At 41.6% G+C, this 17,536-nt stretch overlaps 1 protein-coding gene across 1 annotated transcript in view; it reads left to right on the top strand.

Moving 5' to 3' along the window:
* Positions 1-883: 883 nt before the first annotated feature.
* Positions 884-17,536, top strand: part of RALGPS2 (Ral GEF with PH domain and SH3 binding motif 2) — a 260,231-nt gene continuing 243,578 nt past the window's right edge. The window contains exons 1-3 of the mRNA XM_065408804.1: positions 884-961; positions 2,098-2,237; positions 13,603-13,710. Coding sequence (XP_065264876.1) covers positions 2,181-2,237; positions 13,603-13,710 — 165 coding nt within the window. The 5' untranslated portion in view covers positions 884-961; positions 2,098-2,180. The remainder of the gene's footprint in view (positions 962-2,097; positions 2,238-13,602; positions 13,711-17,536) is intronic.

Below are 17,536 nucleotides of genomic sequence, written 5' to 3'. Positions count from 1 at the left end.
TGTAGAAATCAAATAGGCTGGTGGGTGATCCTGAAAAAATGAGAGGCTTTTTAGAAACCCAAACTTTTGTGGACAAAGGTCATGAATAGAAAACTTTTTAGTTGATTCCTGGCTCTAGTGCAGAAAAGCTATCTGATTATAATATTGTATTTGTTGTGTCTCATAACTTTTTTAAAAAGACAAATGATCCCTGAAGTTGTGTGAGGGAAATCACACATTTTTCAATAGAAAGCCCTTATCCGACAATTGCAGTCACAGCTCCCTGAAACATGTGTCCAACTGTTTGTTTTTAGTTCATTAAACTTGCTGCTTTAAATAGTCCTATCCTTCTGGTGGATCCATGCATGCATTGTGAGAGGCAGGGACTGCTTCCTTGCATGACTGCGTGCAGATACTGTGGCAGAAAGCTATCGCCTCCTGCTGCACCCACTACCGATTAACTCTTGGCCTGAGGTCAGAGTCAACTTTGAGCACTGCTACTTTTGAATGGTGGTGGTTAAGGAGGTAAGGAACTTGTTTATTACTGTAATTCATTTTTAAGTTTAAAGTTGCATTTTGTTTTCCTGTTTTGTTGTGAGTGGGTTTTTTGAAGCTGAGCTAATAGTTTTCTTCTCTCATGGTTCCTTATAGGATTCAGAGAACAGGAGTGGCTCATGTCCAGAGTGAAGACGTGCTCCCTGACACTTCTGTCTTACATCTCATCTGATGCAGTGGGGTCCAAGGGATGTACCAGTCTTCAGGCGATGGAAGTGGGGAAATCACTGGGTGCTGGAGCACCATGAGGAGGTAATTTGAGATCTGAGATTAATCTGGGGACATGAGGATTGGGGAATTGCCTGACTGTATCTCTTCATTAATGCCCCTCTGTTTTCCTTTTCAGAATTCAGGAATGTGGGAGATGTGCATCAAAGCAGCTACTGGATTATTGTGCCAACAAGTAGTAAAACAAGCACATTCACAGGTTGTAATTGCATACTGGCTGCTTAATTTGTCCGTCTTTTTTTGTTTTGTTTTGTTTTTCATGTAAAGCCTCTGGAGGGGAAAACTAAACAAGAATATATTTAAACTAAACTTTTTTTTTTGTATTTAAAGTTTTTTTGTAAAAGCTGATAAAATGTTTATTAAACATATCTTTTGTCCCTCATTATTGCTCTGTGGATTGTAGCTACTGTGTTTGGGTTTATACTGGACAGAGTTGAGACCATCCAAGTACATCATTGACTGCTTTTGTGCAACTGATATGTGTGAACAGAGTTGGCATATAACCACTATTGATGGGTTGCTGCTGTCTAAACTACTTGCAGTTGCATGGCTGCTCTAAATTGCATCAGTGGACCAGCTCAGCATAGATCAGGCAAGGATTGGTGGAGAGCAGAAAGATCTTGAAAGCCTCAGGATGTGGGCCTATATTTCAAATCCTCCTCATTTTTTTCTTTCTTTCCTGCAATGATCTTTTAATTATCAGATTACTCCTGGGCATGTTGAATTACTTAAATTTTTGTTCTTGCAATCTCTTGCTCTTTAGGATTACATATTTGTCAGATGTACTAATGAAGATTACTGCAAGTAATTTAAAACTCATCTATACATGTTTACGAGTGTGTTTTTGGAAAAAATTCCATGGAATGAATTAACTTTATTTTGTGTCTGTCTTGTGGCCTTTTATTGCAGTTTTAATATTAAACCTTTTAAAGTCCTATCGGATTGTTAAGAGTTACATTAAACCGTCTGTTTTCCAGTTAATTGCAGCCCTGACACAGTTCTGACTTGACTTTAAAATATAAAAGTCATAATTCATAATTAGCAAATTCAGGAAATGTATTTAATCTGTACTCTGATTAAATACAAATGTAGATACCAGTAAAAATTAAGCTAGGATCTGTTTCTCAACACTAGGGGGCACTAATATTTCATGAAATTGAAAATAAAACAAACCTTTATTGTATCAGTAGCATTCATATATAAATAAATAATTTTATTGCATTGACGGTCCCAAAATATTTTTCCTTACCAAACAGTTTTTCTGTGCAGAAATGAAAACAACAAGCAGCATTATTATAAGAATACAATTTCTGACTTGCTTTCATTTTCTTGTAGGAATGATTACTCTGTTGCCTTGGAAATGAAGTGACTACCCTGCTGCTGTAAATGTAGGGCAGAAGATCAATGGTGTGGGCAGTATGGAGCTAATGAATGGGCAGTCGAGCAATGTTAATATTGCCGCTACTGCTTCAGAGGTAAGGATTACAAGCCTACAGCCCCTTTATTAGTTAGTCAGATATTTAAATCCATAAAATGTATAGGGTTACAAAACCTCCCCCCCCCCCCCCCCCAATTGAAACAGTGACTTTTTTCTTTCTACAAAGATACGTTGTGCAGCACGGTCTTATTCTGTGGATCTTGTCTCTGACATTTGACAGTTTATATTTAATTTAGTTCAAAATTTTGAGTTTTTAGAATGCTTACTGGCCAGGAGCATGAATCAGCCTGTGTAGATTTGCCATAGGCAGTAAGTGCCTCTCCTCAGTTTCTATGGATGTGGTAGAAGCTTTTCAGCTCTTGTTGTGTCTGATTATTCTATCGTGCTGTGCCTGGTGTGTAAAAGGAGTCTTAATGAAAACTCTTATGCAGTTCCAATTTTTATTTTATACTTAACTTTTGAAAATAATTTCAAGCTCAGTAAATGGGTGAGGCTTTGGCACATTTTTTGTTGATGATGCGCCTCATGTCAGTTGCCTTCTCCAAAGCTTTGTCACACTGCCTGGATGCCTCAGGTGGAGTGTTAGAGCCTCTCTGAAGCACACACTGTAGTCTTGCTTATGGTGGAGCATCTCTCTTTCTGTTGCTTGTCTCAGTCCTCTTGGTGCCCCCACCCCAGGCTTTTAAGAGCCTTCAAATAGATTGTTGTTTCCTAGGTCCTTTGCTTATAGGCTGTATGTTACACAGACAGCAGATCCTATGGTGGGTTACTTGACTGCCCTTTCTCATTTAACAGCAGTTCCAAAGAGACAAGAGGTACTTTTAATGTGGATAAGCCATAGGACATTCACGCTGCTGAGCTATGTGCTTGGGAAATGGGCTCCTACCTTTGTAGTGGGTTTTGGTTTAAGGGTAGGGGCTTGTTAAATCTTATTCAGTACCCTGTCTTTTTATCTTGAGGAGACCTTAGGATGTGAGGGTGACAAGACAAATGTCCCTTGCTTCCTGGATGATCAGGATGAATCATAGGGTTCTCCATAAATATACTTCTTCAGAGTTGGATGTTATGTGAGTAGAAATAACACACCCCATGTGCTTCCACTGAGAACTAGAGATTGACTTCCATCCAGAAGTCGCTCTCTTAGGTTTCTCATACAATGAGTCTTGGTTCTTTTACTCCTGTTTATGAAATCTGCTTTTGTAGTGCCTTTAGTACTTCTTGAAGAGTGGGTGAGGTAGGGTGTCTAATAGCATCACTCTCCTCCCCCACCCCCACCTCCTTCACAGTCATCTGGGGGGAGGGATAGCTCAGTGGTTTGAGCATTGGCCTGCTAAGCCCAGGGTTGAGGGGGCCATCTAGGCATCTGGGGCAAAAATCTGTCAGGGATGGTACTTGGTCCTGCTGTGAAGGCAGAGTACTGGTCTTGATGACCTTTCAAGGTCCCTTCCAGTTCTATGAGATAGGTATAGCTCCATATTTAAAAAAAAAAAAATCATTAAGAATAAGGTCACGCAGTGACTATATCCCAAGTCCTGCCAAAGGTATCTTCGGACTGCCACATGTCAACCTATCCACCTTCCAGTTTTCTTCCCTAAGTCACGCTGTTTTTTGTAAAGGAGAAAATACATTACATGCACTTGATGTAAAAGTCTAATGCCCTCCTGATTTAGACAGGACTAAGCCCTGTAGGAAATCTCCCAGATTATTTCTCTCCATTGCAGAGAACTAAGAGATCTCTGATTTCCAAGCAAAGACTCTCTAGGTGGATATCTGGCTGCATTACCTACTGCTATCAGTCTCATGATCTTCAGTTTCCATAGAGTATTTACTCACTCTTCTTCAATAGCCTTTTCTTAAGAACTTTCCCATTGCAGAAATATGTAGAGCCATGACTTGGACATCCATTCATATGTTTGCTGAACACTGTGCTATCACTCATGCCTGAGCTTCTGATGCCATATTTGGCTCTACTGGTCTGTCTTCGATCCTAGACTCCACTCCGAAGCCCTATCCCTCTGTAGATAGTAATGCTCAATAGTCACCTAGAGTGGAGCACCCATAGTTCCTACTTGAAGAAGGGAAGGTTACTCACCCTGTGCAATAATTGTGGTTTTTCAAGATGTCCCCCTATGGGTTTTCCACTACTCACCCTCCTCCCCTCTGCTTCATAGTTCTTTACAACCGGTTCCATGGCAGAGAAGGAACTGAGGGCGGTTCACCCATGCAGCTCTATACAGCCTCAGTGTAAGGCACAAGGCTGCAGGGGGTGTGTGGGCCCAATGGACACTGCTACAATGGACACTGTTACCTAAAATCTCCAATCTGAGGTGCATGGAGCACAAACGCACCTAGAGTAGAGCGCCCATAGGGGGACACATCTTGAAGAACCACAGTTACTGCATAGGGTGAGTAACTTTGTCTTTTTCATGTTCTTTAAGATTATGCTGCATATTTGATTTTTTTTTTTTTTTTAAGCTGGCAAATGTAAATGGGAGAAGAGGTGTTTAAAGTGGATACTGCTTGCCATTTCTTTTAATATACTAAAAACCAAAGGATGTTTGTGGGTCAGAATTAAAAAAGACAAAACAAAAAACTGTAAAATTGAGTTCACCGCAGTCTGAAGACAACTTGCTTTTGTCTATACCCACGTCTTTTCCCCTGTCAGATCTGTATTCATTGTTTTGCTGTATGCAGTGGTGTTGTAGCTGCGTTGGTCCCAGGATAATAGAGAATCAAGGTGGGTGAGGTAATATCTTTTATTGGACCAATTTCTGTTGGTGAGAGGGACAAGCTTACCCCGAGGTCTTCTTCAGATCTAGGCCCGAGTTAGTTTTCCAATCTGCACTATAGAGTTAGGTCGACGTAAGGCAGCTTACATTGACCTAACTGTGTTAATGTCTACACTACAGTGGTGCTCTTGCCAATATAAGTCGCCCAGTACATTAACTTAACTCCACCTCCGTGAGAGGCATAGTGCTTAGGTCGATGTAGTTAGGGCAACACAGTCTCCATGTGGACACTGCGTTACTTACGTCATCTGACTGTCAGCCGTGTGTGGGGCTGACAGCTGAAGCTCTGCACCTGCGCTGACAGCCCGAGCTGTCAACCAGGCGCAGGGCTTACAGCTGCCTCCCCCTCCAGTGCTGATGGCTTGAGCTGTCAGCCCGGCATGGGGCTCACAACAGGAGCTTCTCCCCCTGCTTCCCACCCTAGGGCTGACAGCCCAGTGCAGGACTCAATTTCACCACAGTTTCAGAGCTACTATTATTTCACTTTTCTCTGGCTGTCAGTCCCGGGGCAGGGGGACTCCAGCTGTGAGCCCCGTGCTGTTGTCAGTGCTCCCCAATGCCCTACTGTAGTCGATGCAAACAATCCTGGTGAGGATGTGGAGCACCAGCAGAAGGAGGCTAGTGTGGACACCAGCCCCTGATTTAATTGCTGTGGTGGCTGGACTTAAATCTAACTTAAATCGACCTAATTTTGTAAAGTAGACAAGCCCTCAGTTTCTCTGCTAAATACAATATTTGAACAGCTTGTTTAGAATAAGTAGTTAACACACATTTCAAGGGACCATTCAAGCTGGAGTGGTCAATTAATACCCTTCCAGTCATAGGGAGGGAAGGAAAGGAGGAGTGGGGCGAAAAGCAGCTGGGTGTTAGTGGGTTACAGATTGTGCTTCACCCAATGACTCCCCTTCAGTTTGTCACGCTTCTTATGTCACATTTAAATTTAGGCTGCAGTGTTGTCAGAGTGCCCACGTTACTGTTTCTTCTGTGAAATGCCTAGCACACTTGGATGTTGCCAAATAACTATGGGATGCCAGTTGTGCCTCCAGTAGTTAAGGCTGAGCTGAGTTTTACACATAAAGCAGGGATTCATCCTCATAGTTGTGTATGAAAAATACATTGTATCCTCCCCAAAATTAGTGTTTGAGTATAGCAGGGGGTAGTCAATTTGTTTTTTGTCAAGGTCCAAATTTCTTGGACAAGGTATAGTCAAGGTCCAGACTGCAGAGAAGAAAATAATAAAAAACTGGAGGGAACTCCAATTGCTAGGAAAAGGCAGGTGTTAGTAATGGGAGATTGGATCATTAGAAACGTAGATAGCTGGGTTTGTGATGACTGGGAGAACCGTATGGTGACTTGCCTGCCTGGTGCGAAGGTTGCGGATCTCTCGAGGCATCTAGACAGACTTATGTGTAGTACTGGGGAGGAGCCGGTGGTCGTGGTACATGTAGGTACCAATGACATAGGGAAGGGTAGGAGAGATGTCCTGGAGGCCAAATTTAGGCTGCTAGGGAAGAGACTGAAATCCAGGACCTCTATGGTGGCATTCTTAGAAATGCTCCCAGTTCCACGCGCAGGGCCAGGTAGGCAGGCAGAGCTTCAGAGTCTCAATGAGACGATGGTGTAGAGAGGAGGGGTTTACATTCATTAGGAACTGGGGAAACTTTTCGGATGGGGGGAGCCTATACAGGAGAGATGGGCTCCACCTAAACCAAAGTGGAACCAAACTGCTGGCACTAAACATTAAAAAGGTTGTAGAGCAGTTTTTAAACTAGGAGATGGGGAAAAGCCGACTGCTGCAGAGGAGCATGTGGATCGGACAGAGACTTCTCTTAGGGGAGAGTCTAATGATAGAGAATCTCCAGGTTACAGTCAGGAGCAGAGGATGGAAGAGGATAAAGTAGGGGCCAGATCAGATGATAAACATTCACATAAAAAAGAATCTGACACATCTGAAAAGGGCAGACAAATAAACAGTGACACGTTTTTAAAGTGCTTGTACACAAATGCTAGAAGTCTAAATAATAAGATGGGTGAACTAGAGTGCATTGTGATAAAGGAGGATATTGTTATAATAGTCATCACAGAAACCTGGTGGACTGAGAGCAATCAATGGGACACAATCATTCCGGGGTACAAAATGTATCAGAAGGACAGAACAGGTTGTGCGGGGGGGGGCGGGCGGGAGTGGCACTATATGTGAAAGAAAATGTAGAATCAAATGAAGTAAAAATCTTAAGTGAATCCACATGTTCCATAGAATCTCTATGGATAGAAATTTCATGCTCTAATAAGAATATAACATTAGGGATCTATTATAGACCACCTGACCAGGACAGTGATAGTGATGATGAAATGCTAAGGGAAATTAGAGAAGCTATCAAAATTAAGAACTCAATAATAGTGGGGGATTTCAATTATCCCCATATTGACTGGGAACATTTCACTTCAAGACGAAATGCAGAGATAAAATGTCTCGATACTTTAAATGACTGCTTCATGGAGCAGCTGGTACGGGAACCCACAAGGGGAGAGGCAACTCTAGATTTAATCCTGAGTGGAGCGCAGGAGCTGGTCCAAGAGGTAACTATAACAGGACCGCTTGGAAATAGTGACCATAATACAATAGCATTCAACATCCCTGTGGTGGGAAGAACTTCTCAACAGCTCAACACTGTGGCATTTAATTTCAAAAGGGGGAACTATGCAAAAATGAGGGGTTAGTTAAACAGAAGTTAAAAAGTACAGTGACTAAAGTGAAATCCCTGCAAGCTGCATGGGCACTTTTTAAAGACACCATAATAGAGGCCCAACTTCAATGTATACCCCAAATTAAGAAACACAGTAAAAGAACTAAAAAAGAGCCACCATGGCTTAACAGCCATGTAAAAGAAGCAGTGAGAGATAAAAAGACTTCCTTTAAAAAGTGGAAGTCAAATCCTAGTGAGGCAAATAGAAAGGAGCATAAACACTGCCAAATTAAGTGCAAGAATGTAATAAGAGGAGTTTGAAGCCAAAGAGGAGTTTGAAGAACGGCTAGCCAAAATCTCCAAAGGTAATAACAAAATGTTTAAGTACATCAGAAGCAGGAAGCCTGCTAAACAACCAGTGGGGCCCCTTGATGATCGAGATACAAAAGGAGCGCTTAAAGACGATAAAGTCATTGCGGAGAAACTAAATGGATTCTTTGCTTCAGTCTTCACGGCTGAGGATGTTAGGGAGATTCCCAAACCTGAGCCGGCTTTTGTAGGTGACAAATCTGAGGAACTGTCACAGATTGAAGTGTCACTAGAGGAGGTTTTGGAATTAATTGATAAACTTAACATTAACAAGTCACCAGGACCAGATGGCATTCATCCAAGAGTTCTGAAAGAACTCAAATGTGAAGTTGCGGAACTATTAACTAAGGTTTGTAAACTGTCCTTTAAATCGGCTTCTGTACCCAATGACTGGAAGTTAGCTAATGTAACACCAATATTTAAAAAGGGCTCTAGAGGTGATCCCGGCAATTACAGACCGGTAAGTCTAACATTGGTACAAATTAGTCGAAACAATAGTTAAGAATAAAATTGTCAGACACATAGAAAAACATAAACTGTTGAGCAATAGTCAACGTGGCTTCTGTAAAGGGAAATCGTGTCTTACTAATCTATTAGAGTTCTTTGAAGGGGTCAACAAACGTGGACAAGGGGGATCCAGTGGACATGGTGTACTTAGATTTCCAGAAAGCCTTGACAAGGTCCCTCACCAAAGGCTCTTACGTAAATTAAGCTGTCATGGGATAAAAGGGAAGGTCCTTTCATGGATTGAGAACTGGTTAAAAGACAGGGAACAGAGGGTAGGAATTAATGGTAAATTCTCAGAATGGAGAGGGTTAACTAGTGGTGTTCCCCAAGGGTCAGTCCTCGGACCGATCCTATTCAACTTATTCATAAATGATCTGGAGAAAGGGGTAAACAGTGAGGTGGCAAAGTTTGCAGATGATACTAAACTGCTAAAGATAGTTAAGACCAAAGCAGACTGTGACGAACTTCAAAAAGATCTCACAAAACTAAGTGATTGGGCAACAAAATGTCAAATGAAATTTAATGTGGATAAATGTAAAGTAATGCACATTGGAAAAAATAACCCCAACTATACATACAATATGATGGGGGCTAATTTAGCTACAGCAAGTCAGGAAAAAGATCTTGGAGTCATCGTGGATAGTTCTCTGAAGATGTTCGCGCAGTGTGCAGAGGCGGTCAAAAAAGCAAATGGGATGTTAGGAATCATTAAAAAGGGGATAGAGAATAAGACTGAGAATATATTATTGCCCTTATATAAATCGATGGTACGCCCACATCTCGAATACTGCGTACAGATGTGGTCTCCTCATCTCAAAAAAGATATACTGGCACTAGAAAAGGTTCAGAAAAGGGCAACTAAAATGATTAGGGGTTTGGAACGGGTCCCATATGAGGAGAGATTAGAGGCTAGGACTCTTCAGCTTGGAAAAGAGGAGACTAAGGGGGGATATGATAGAGGTATGTAAAATCATGAGTGATGTGGAGAAAGTGGATAAGGAAAAGTTATTTACTTATTCCCATAATACAAGAACTAGGGGTCACCAAATGAAATTAATAGGCAGCAGGTTTAAAACAAATACAAGGAAGTTCTTCATGCAACGCACAGTCAACTTGTGGAACTCCTTACCTGAGGAGGTTGTGAAGGCTAGGACTATAACAGTGTTTAAAAGAGAACTGGATAAATTCATGGTGGTTAAGTCCATTAATGGCTATTAGCCAGGATGGGTAAGGAATGGTGTCCCTAGCCTCTGTTTGTCAGAGGATGGAGATGGATGGCAGGAGAGAGATCACTTATGTAACCCCCAACAATAATGATGAGTAAATAAAACAATTTCAGGGTCTGTTCAAAAACGTCTTCTAGTTTGAATTTGGCCCGAAGTATGCCAATTGACTACCCCGGGAGTATAGAATGACTTTTCTGAGAATTTTACAAGCAAATGCATTAGTTTGAGGTAAAATTAGTATTATGTAAAAATTAAATTACGATCTTTGAAATACTTAGCACCCATTGGCCGATCTTTTGTTCTTTCATGATCTCAGTAATGGAATAATAGGTTCTTCAAATGTGTCATAGTTAAAATTTACTGAAATCTTGTGCATAAGCCACATTATTTGTAGATTGTTTTTGGTATTCATGGGCTTTTTTTTCCACTGTGTTAATCATAATTGAAAGTTTCTTCTTCAGTAGAGATGAAGAACAAATTTCTTTTGTAGAGAATTCCACAAAAAACTGCCCTTTTCAAAGTGGCTGCCATCTCCCTGTCTTCTGTATTGGACTGAAGCCTTAGCTGACCTCAGTGGTCATTTTGAGAAAGGTATCTGTTCACTGAACAGTGGTACTAAGGCCTGGTGTACACTAGAAGTTATCTGTAAACCTGTGTTGGTTAGGAGTTGATTTTTACTAATATAGTTATACTGGTACAAATCCTAGCATGGGTGCACTTATACTGGTATAGTTTATTTTGCTTCCTGAACTGGAATAAGCTATACCAGTATGAACATTTCTATACCTGTATAATGGCATCCACCCAGCAATGGGTGTTGGGAGGGAAGTATCTAGTGTAGAGTAAAGTCATGAGTATCTGCCCCCTGACCGCAAAAAGCTCCATCATCTTCCCTGAGGAAGCTTGGTTGGCTTCACTCTCATTGCAAATGTAAGATAGTGGCTATTTTACAAAGGGCAATTTTTTTTGTGAGTTTCTGTTGAAGGAGATTTTATGCACCAGCCTCTGACAGATAAACTTAATTATGAAAAACAGTGGCAAAAATGATCATTAATCCTAAATATTTCTTCTCAAAAGCCACCTGTTGCACCAAATCTACTCAACAGAGAGAAGGAACCACGTGTGTGCAGGGGGCTGGAAGGAGCAATTTAGAAGATAGGGAGGAGGGTAAAAATGAGGGGTACACTCGGGTTGTTTTCTGCTGCACTGGCAAAAAAGAGTAGCTGTAAACCTAGCTAAACTAGCCAATATGTCCTGGCTGCTTTGCACTTCTCCAGAGTGGCATAATACAGCTAGAGTGTACCAGTGAATCTATCCATAGAAGTTAAAAGGATGATTTTTCATATTTTCAAATCATTAGAAATATCAAATAAAAGTTCTTTGAGACTTTTGTTTAATGTTATGATTTTTTAAAAATCAACAGCCCAAGAAGATTTCAAGACAAACTATATTAAAATGGAGTTAAAATTGAGATTACAAATCAGTATTTAGGATAAATTGACAGGGATGTTGTAATTATTCTCAAGCTAAATGTTATAAATCCAGGAAATTCAGAGTTAAGATTCAGTGTAAAAATTTAAAATATGGCGTCAGGTGGTAGGAAAAAAAAAATCTAATGTTAAAAAATTTGTTTAATCTAAGACCACAAACACCAAGGTTTAATCCCAATAATATTTTTTAAGTAGTGTTACTGGGCAGATTTAAGGTTGCTTGGTTGCCCTACCACATTTCCTATCTTAACATGTTTGGATTTCTTTTATGACTAAGTAAATGACTACACAAGGTGCAAGACAGTAAAGATCAGGTCAAATATCTCCAACAATTGAGATATTGCGCTCTTAGAAAGCAGTCTAAATGTGCTGTGATGTATTTGGAAACTGGATACCAAGTCAGTCTCAATTTTGAGATTTGTTTAGTTGCAGGCCAATAGTTCAGGTTTAGTCATATCTTAGTCATATATTTCGGAATAAAATAACCCTTTAGAGAATGCTGCCATAAAGCCTGATTATTGATAACATGGCTGCCTTTCTGTTAGGCTGAGATACCATTGGGTTTAATTACACAAGCGTCTTTAAGTTTTAAGTACAGTGGCAGTCTGTATCGGTGTGATCTTTTGGAGCTGCTATTTTGCTTATTCAGTTACTTTTTTTTCTTCTGAATAATTTGAGTTGTATCAAAAGTGGCTGATCACTCCAGGCTACTTCAGTGAAGCAATTATTTGTTTCTGTGTGCTGGTAAACCAATAAAAAGGGCTTTTAAGAAGAGAGAGTTGCTGTCATTTTACTCAGCACAGTAATCTGAGGGTTCACACGTTACAAAGCAGTATTACAGGAACCTAATGTTGGTGATTGGAAGCCAGTTTCTATTTGTAGACAATTGGAAAAAACAATCTTTTTGTTCTTTAATATTAACTTTTAACATTAAATGTTGTTGAAGCACATCATGCAGGTTGCTGAAGATGCAAATCTGTGTGGTTTTCCTGATGCATATGTTGAAAAGAGATTATACCGTTACAGTAATGTAGTAGTTACTGTAACAGCCATAATTGTGCTTTTCTGCTCCAACAGCTCATTAAAATAAGTTTAAAAAATGGAGAGCACTCTATTATTTAAAATTTCAGCTGGGTTAGTTCACTCCATTTCCAGATATCCCAGTACCTAGCTATATGTGGAAAATTAGAAGTTGGGTTATATAACTGATTATAACAGAAACAAATTCTGCTTGCTCTGGTTTTCATGGAAAGATGTTGAGAACATCCAAATGTAGTTTGCACTAGTGCTTATGCAGCTGCTGGGACAGTTATTGCTGGATTGGTTACTAAAAGTATAATTTGAAAACAGTGAAGTTTGGCTGCCAGAACCATTATTGGTGGTAACTCCTGAGAAGGGAAGAACCCAGCTTCCCCCTCAGATCCCACAATTTGCTGTATGTACAATGCAGACATATTGTGTCCAAGATTATTGTGTAAAATATCATATATATCTTATGAAATATAGTTGCATTTAGCAAGGACACTTGTATACAGTCTGTATCTTTTTTTATATTTTACTGACATTTCCCCCCTTAAAAAAAAAAAAAAAAAAAAAAAAAAAAATCAGGAGAGAATGGGAGAAAAAGGCAGAAAACCAGAAAGATAAAGGAATGGGAGGGCTGGGGAAGGGGAAGGAGAGCAACATTTCAGTTTCCATCCACTAGGATAGTTTGCATATCTGATATCCAGAATCTTGATTGTAAGTAATTTTTGGAGTTCTGGTATCCTTTCAAATTTAAGAGAGAAACTGATTTGCAGTCTTATTAATTATTACTTTCATGTTGTCTGCTAACCCAATCACTACAAATGGTCTAAACAAAAATCAAATTTATTTTGTAATTGCAGTGATTTTAGTGCTTAAGAAAGGAGGTAGGATAGCTGACATTATATCATCTTAGTACTTACCTGCAACTACCATTTTATTTCAATGTTAGCTCTTTCTTGACCAGTCTTTGTATCTATTCGCCCTGTGCAGTGATTTTTTTTTAAATCTAAGACTAGTAGAAATCATTTTTTGCCTTGAGTAAGCAAGTTTAAATGCCAATTCTCTCTGTGTAAATGTTTGCATTATGAGCATCATCTAGAGCCCACTGAAGTCAACTGAGGTTCTCTGGTTTCAATGGGGTTTTGGTCAGGCCCTAATATGCTACATGTCCTAATATGCTACACACACAAGGGTAATTTGCAGTATAGAAATGTTTCTTGCAACAAAGAGACACTTGAAAATAAACATTTTCTTCTTGTTTTGAAAAGAGAACTGTATCTATGTTCTTTTTTTTTTTTATTTTGACAGAAGAGTAGCAGCTCTGAATCCTTAAGTGACAAAGGTTCTGCTGAACTGAAGAAAAGCTTTGATGCAGTGGTATTCGACGTTCTCAAGGTTACACCAGAAGAGTACGCCGTAAGCAATCAACGAGTTATCTTTTTGTGGGAATACTTATACTTTTGGTGCTGTTTCTTTTCCCCTCTTAACAACCCTATTTCTCCCCACCTCCCACCCACAGGGCTTCAAAAAGAGGCCCTCTGTGGTTCCTTCGGTCACAGGTGCTGACTTCCTCCAGGCCCTGGGCTGGACAGTAGAGGACATACATTTCTGGGGGGAAATCTAAGACTGGGAGTGTGTTCGGGTCACCCTGCAGTATAACCAAGACTGATAAGAGCCTGAGAGTAATCCAGCTATGGCTGGCAGGCTGCAGTTACACACAAACACTCAAGTTGTGGCTTGCATGCTGGAAAGTTGTTTGTGAACAGCCCAAGTAGAAATTCCTTCAGCAAGGCATTGTAAAGCACCCAAAGTTGCAGGGCAGGGGTGACAGCTGCTCATTAGTCTGGATTGTACCCTGGTATGTTACAGAAAGGTGGTTTTATGATTTACAACATTGGACTCGAGATCTGTGTTGTGTTAAGAACATAAGAATGGCCATACTGGGTCCGACCAATGGTCCATATAGACCAGTTTCCTATCTTCTGACGGTGGCCAATGCCAGCTGCTTCGGAGAGAATGAACAGAAAAGGGGCAATGTTGAGTGGTCCAGTCCCACCTTCTGGCAATTGGAGGTGTAGGACACCTGGGGCATGGGGTTGTCTCTCTGACCATCTTGGCTAATAGTCATTGATGGACCTATCCTCCATGAACTTATCTAGTTCTTGTTTTTAATCCTGTTACATTTTTGGCCTTAACATCATCCTATGGCAATGAGTTGCACAAGTTGACTGCGTTATGTGAAGAAGTACTTCCTTTTGTTTATTTTAAACTTGCTGTCTATTAATTTCATCAGGTGACCCCTAGTTCTTGTGTTATGTGAAGGTGTAAATAACATTCCCTATTAACTTTCTCTATCGCATTCATGTTTAATAGACCTCTTGTCATATCCTCCCTTAGGGCAGGTCTACACTAGAAGCACTACATCGGTGCAGCTGCGCCACTGTAGCATGTCTGGTGAAGATGCTCTGTGCTGATGGGAGAGTGTCTCCTGCTGATGTAGTGCCAGAGTGGAGAGCGCTTAGGTTGCATCGCACAGCTGGGTGTCCTTTTCACACCCCTGAGTGATGCAACTTAGATTGGTTTAAGTGGTAGTGTAGAACTGCCTTTAGTCATCTTTTCTAAATTGAACAGTCCCAGTCTTTTTAATCTCTTCTCATATGGAAGCTGTTCCATAGTCCTAATCATTTTTGTTGCCCTTGGGCAAGTCACTTTTACTTTGCCTCAGTTCCTCATCTGTAAAATATGGTTTATAATACTTGAATTATAATATCATTTGAGCAAGATTAGCTCCAGGTTTTAGCTCCTCAGTGTGAAACTGGTAGAATTCCCTTAGGTCATGAGGATTGATAACCTTTAAGGGCAGCAGTAGTGGTGTAGAGCAGTGGTTTTCAAACTTTTTTTCTGGCGATCTAGTTGAAGAAAATTGTTGATGCCCGCAACCCAATGGAGCTGGGGATGGGGGGTTTGGGGTGTGGGAGGGCCTCGGGCTGGGGTGGAAGGTTGGGATGCAGGGGTGGGGCTGGGGATGAGGGGCTGGGGGGGGTTTCAGATCTGTGGCAGGGGGTTGGAGTGTGGGAGGGGGTCAGGGCTCTGGGCTGGGGGTGCAGGCTCTGGGAGGGAGCCGGGGATGAGGGGTTTGAGGTGTAGGAAGGGGCTCTGAGTTTTTTGGGGGGGTGGCTGGGGTAGTGGATTGGGGCACTGGTTTACCTCGGGCAACTCTTGGTCAGCGGTGCAGTTGGGGGTGCTAAGGCAGGCTTCCTGCCTGTCCTGGCACTGCGGACTCCGCTGCGCCCCGGTAGCAGCCAGGGGCAGGTCCGGTTTCTAGGCGGAGGTGCACAAGCGGCTCCGCGCAGCTCTCGCCTGCAGGCAGGCTCCCCTCCCCCCCCCAGCTCCCATTGGCCGGTTCATGGCCAAGGGGAGTGTGGAGCCCCGTGGCCTCCGTGCCTAGGAGCTGGACCTGCTGCTGGCCACTTCCGGGGCGCAGCGCGGGGTCAGAACAAGTAGGGACTAGCCTACCTTAGCTGGGCAGCATCGCTGACGGGACTTTTAATGGCCCAGTCGGCAGTGCTGACCAGATCCACCGTGACCCAGTGCCTTAGATTCCGCCACCCAGTACTGGGTGGCAACCTGCAGTTTGAAAACCACTGGTGTAGAGTGTAAGCTGGATGTCCTCTTTATAATAGCCTTTTCTCCGAATGCTTCAGTTAGTTCCTTCTTGATCTATAATTGATGCAGGAACTCCTTGTTAGACTGTGCATCTGCATTACTTCAGCTCTTCTGGAGATGCTCATGTATCCTTATAGCACTTATCCGTACTTTTCCAGTCTTATGCTAAGGAACTGAGGTCTGTCTGTCTAGTAGAAATGCCTAAATTCCTTTTGAGAACATTGCCTTGAATGCTCCCACATACTCTGCAGTGCTTCAGTACTTCTTTTTGAGGGAGGAGGTTTTGGTGCTTTTTCACAGTATTCTGGTTCCTACCCTGACATGTCAGTTTCTGCTTTGATATGCCAGACCCTATTTAGATGTGTTTTGGTTTGATTTTGTTGCTGAGACTTCAGTGTCTGTCCTGGTAGTGAAGCACAGTATTTTTCTCCAATGTCTGACTTGGGGTGGTCCAGCATATTGGTTTTGGGGATTTCAGGTTTCTTAACATATTGAGGCTACTTGGTGTTCTCAGCATTGGGAGGATCTTTTATCAGTCTCACTGACTGTCTGACGGGCTTTTTAATGCTTCGTACCTGTCTTTCAGATATGTTTTTGAAGAAGGAAGTATTAACTTTAGTGGCTTCAAACCATAGTAGAACTATGTCCAGGAGGAATGGCAATTTTTTTATTGTGTTTTCTGTCTTGTAGCTTAATAGGATACTCAAGGATGTCAGATTTCCTGTGGATATCATCTTATGCACTGAGAAACTGTGCACGATACCTCCAAACCCTCTTTGAAATCTTGGTATTGGTGTGGGATAGCGTTTCCCCTCTGGAGAGAGACCAGCTGGAGGAGCAGGCAGCCAGTCAGTTCTCCAGCTTCCTGGGGGTGGTGAAGTCAGGCTCCAGCCCTGGGACGGTGGGTGGCAGGCTCCAGCCATGGGGCTTCTGGCTCTGTTCTCCGGCTGCGCGGTGGTGGGCTTTTGCCCTGAGCTCTCCCCCCATCACCCTTGGCTCCCACTGCCTCCCCCAGTGCCCCATCATCCCTGGCCCGCACTCCCTCCGTACTTATCTCTCCATCCAGGGCTTAATTTGTCCCTGGTCTTGTCAGGGCTAAGTAAGTCTGCTGTGAAAACTGATATTTGTATGTTTGTTAATATCATATTTCACAGCAGATTTAGTAAGCTAGCAAGTCTTAAGAAACAAAACAACCAAAAAAGCAAAAGAAACAATAAAAAAAAGACAAGAATGTGCAAAGCACCTTATTTGTGTTTCTATTCTATTTAAGTCCAGTAAAGAATAGAGACAGCAGTACATTTTTATTATTGTCTGCAAAAAAAAAAAACCTACATAAATAAATTACAATGATTTGGATATGTATATGTGCATATTTGTTTTTCTTAAAGTTGTTAAAATATTTTAGGAAAAATAGTCAGAGCAGCCACCTGCAAGAGTTGGTGGCCACACTCTGAGGCCACCAAAAAATTTGTTGTGAGAACCCCTGATAGTCCTCACTCAATTCATAAAACCAACCTTTGAACCTATGAGTGAGTGCTCCCTCTTAATCTATTAAACAGTGTTCATCATAGCAATA

The sequence above is a fragment of the Emys orbicularis genome, chromosome 8 (assembly GCF_028017835.1).
Source record: "Emys orbicularis isolate rEmyOrb1 chromosome 8, rEmyOrb1.hap1, whole genome shotgun sequence".
NCBI classification, from domain to species: Eukaryota; Metazoa; Chordata; order Testudines; family Emydidae; genus Emys; species Emys orbicularis.
Note: the sequence above shows the minus strand (reverse complement) of the source record. Positions and strands in the feature narration are given on the sequence as shown.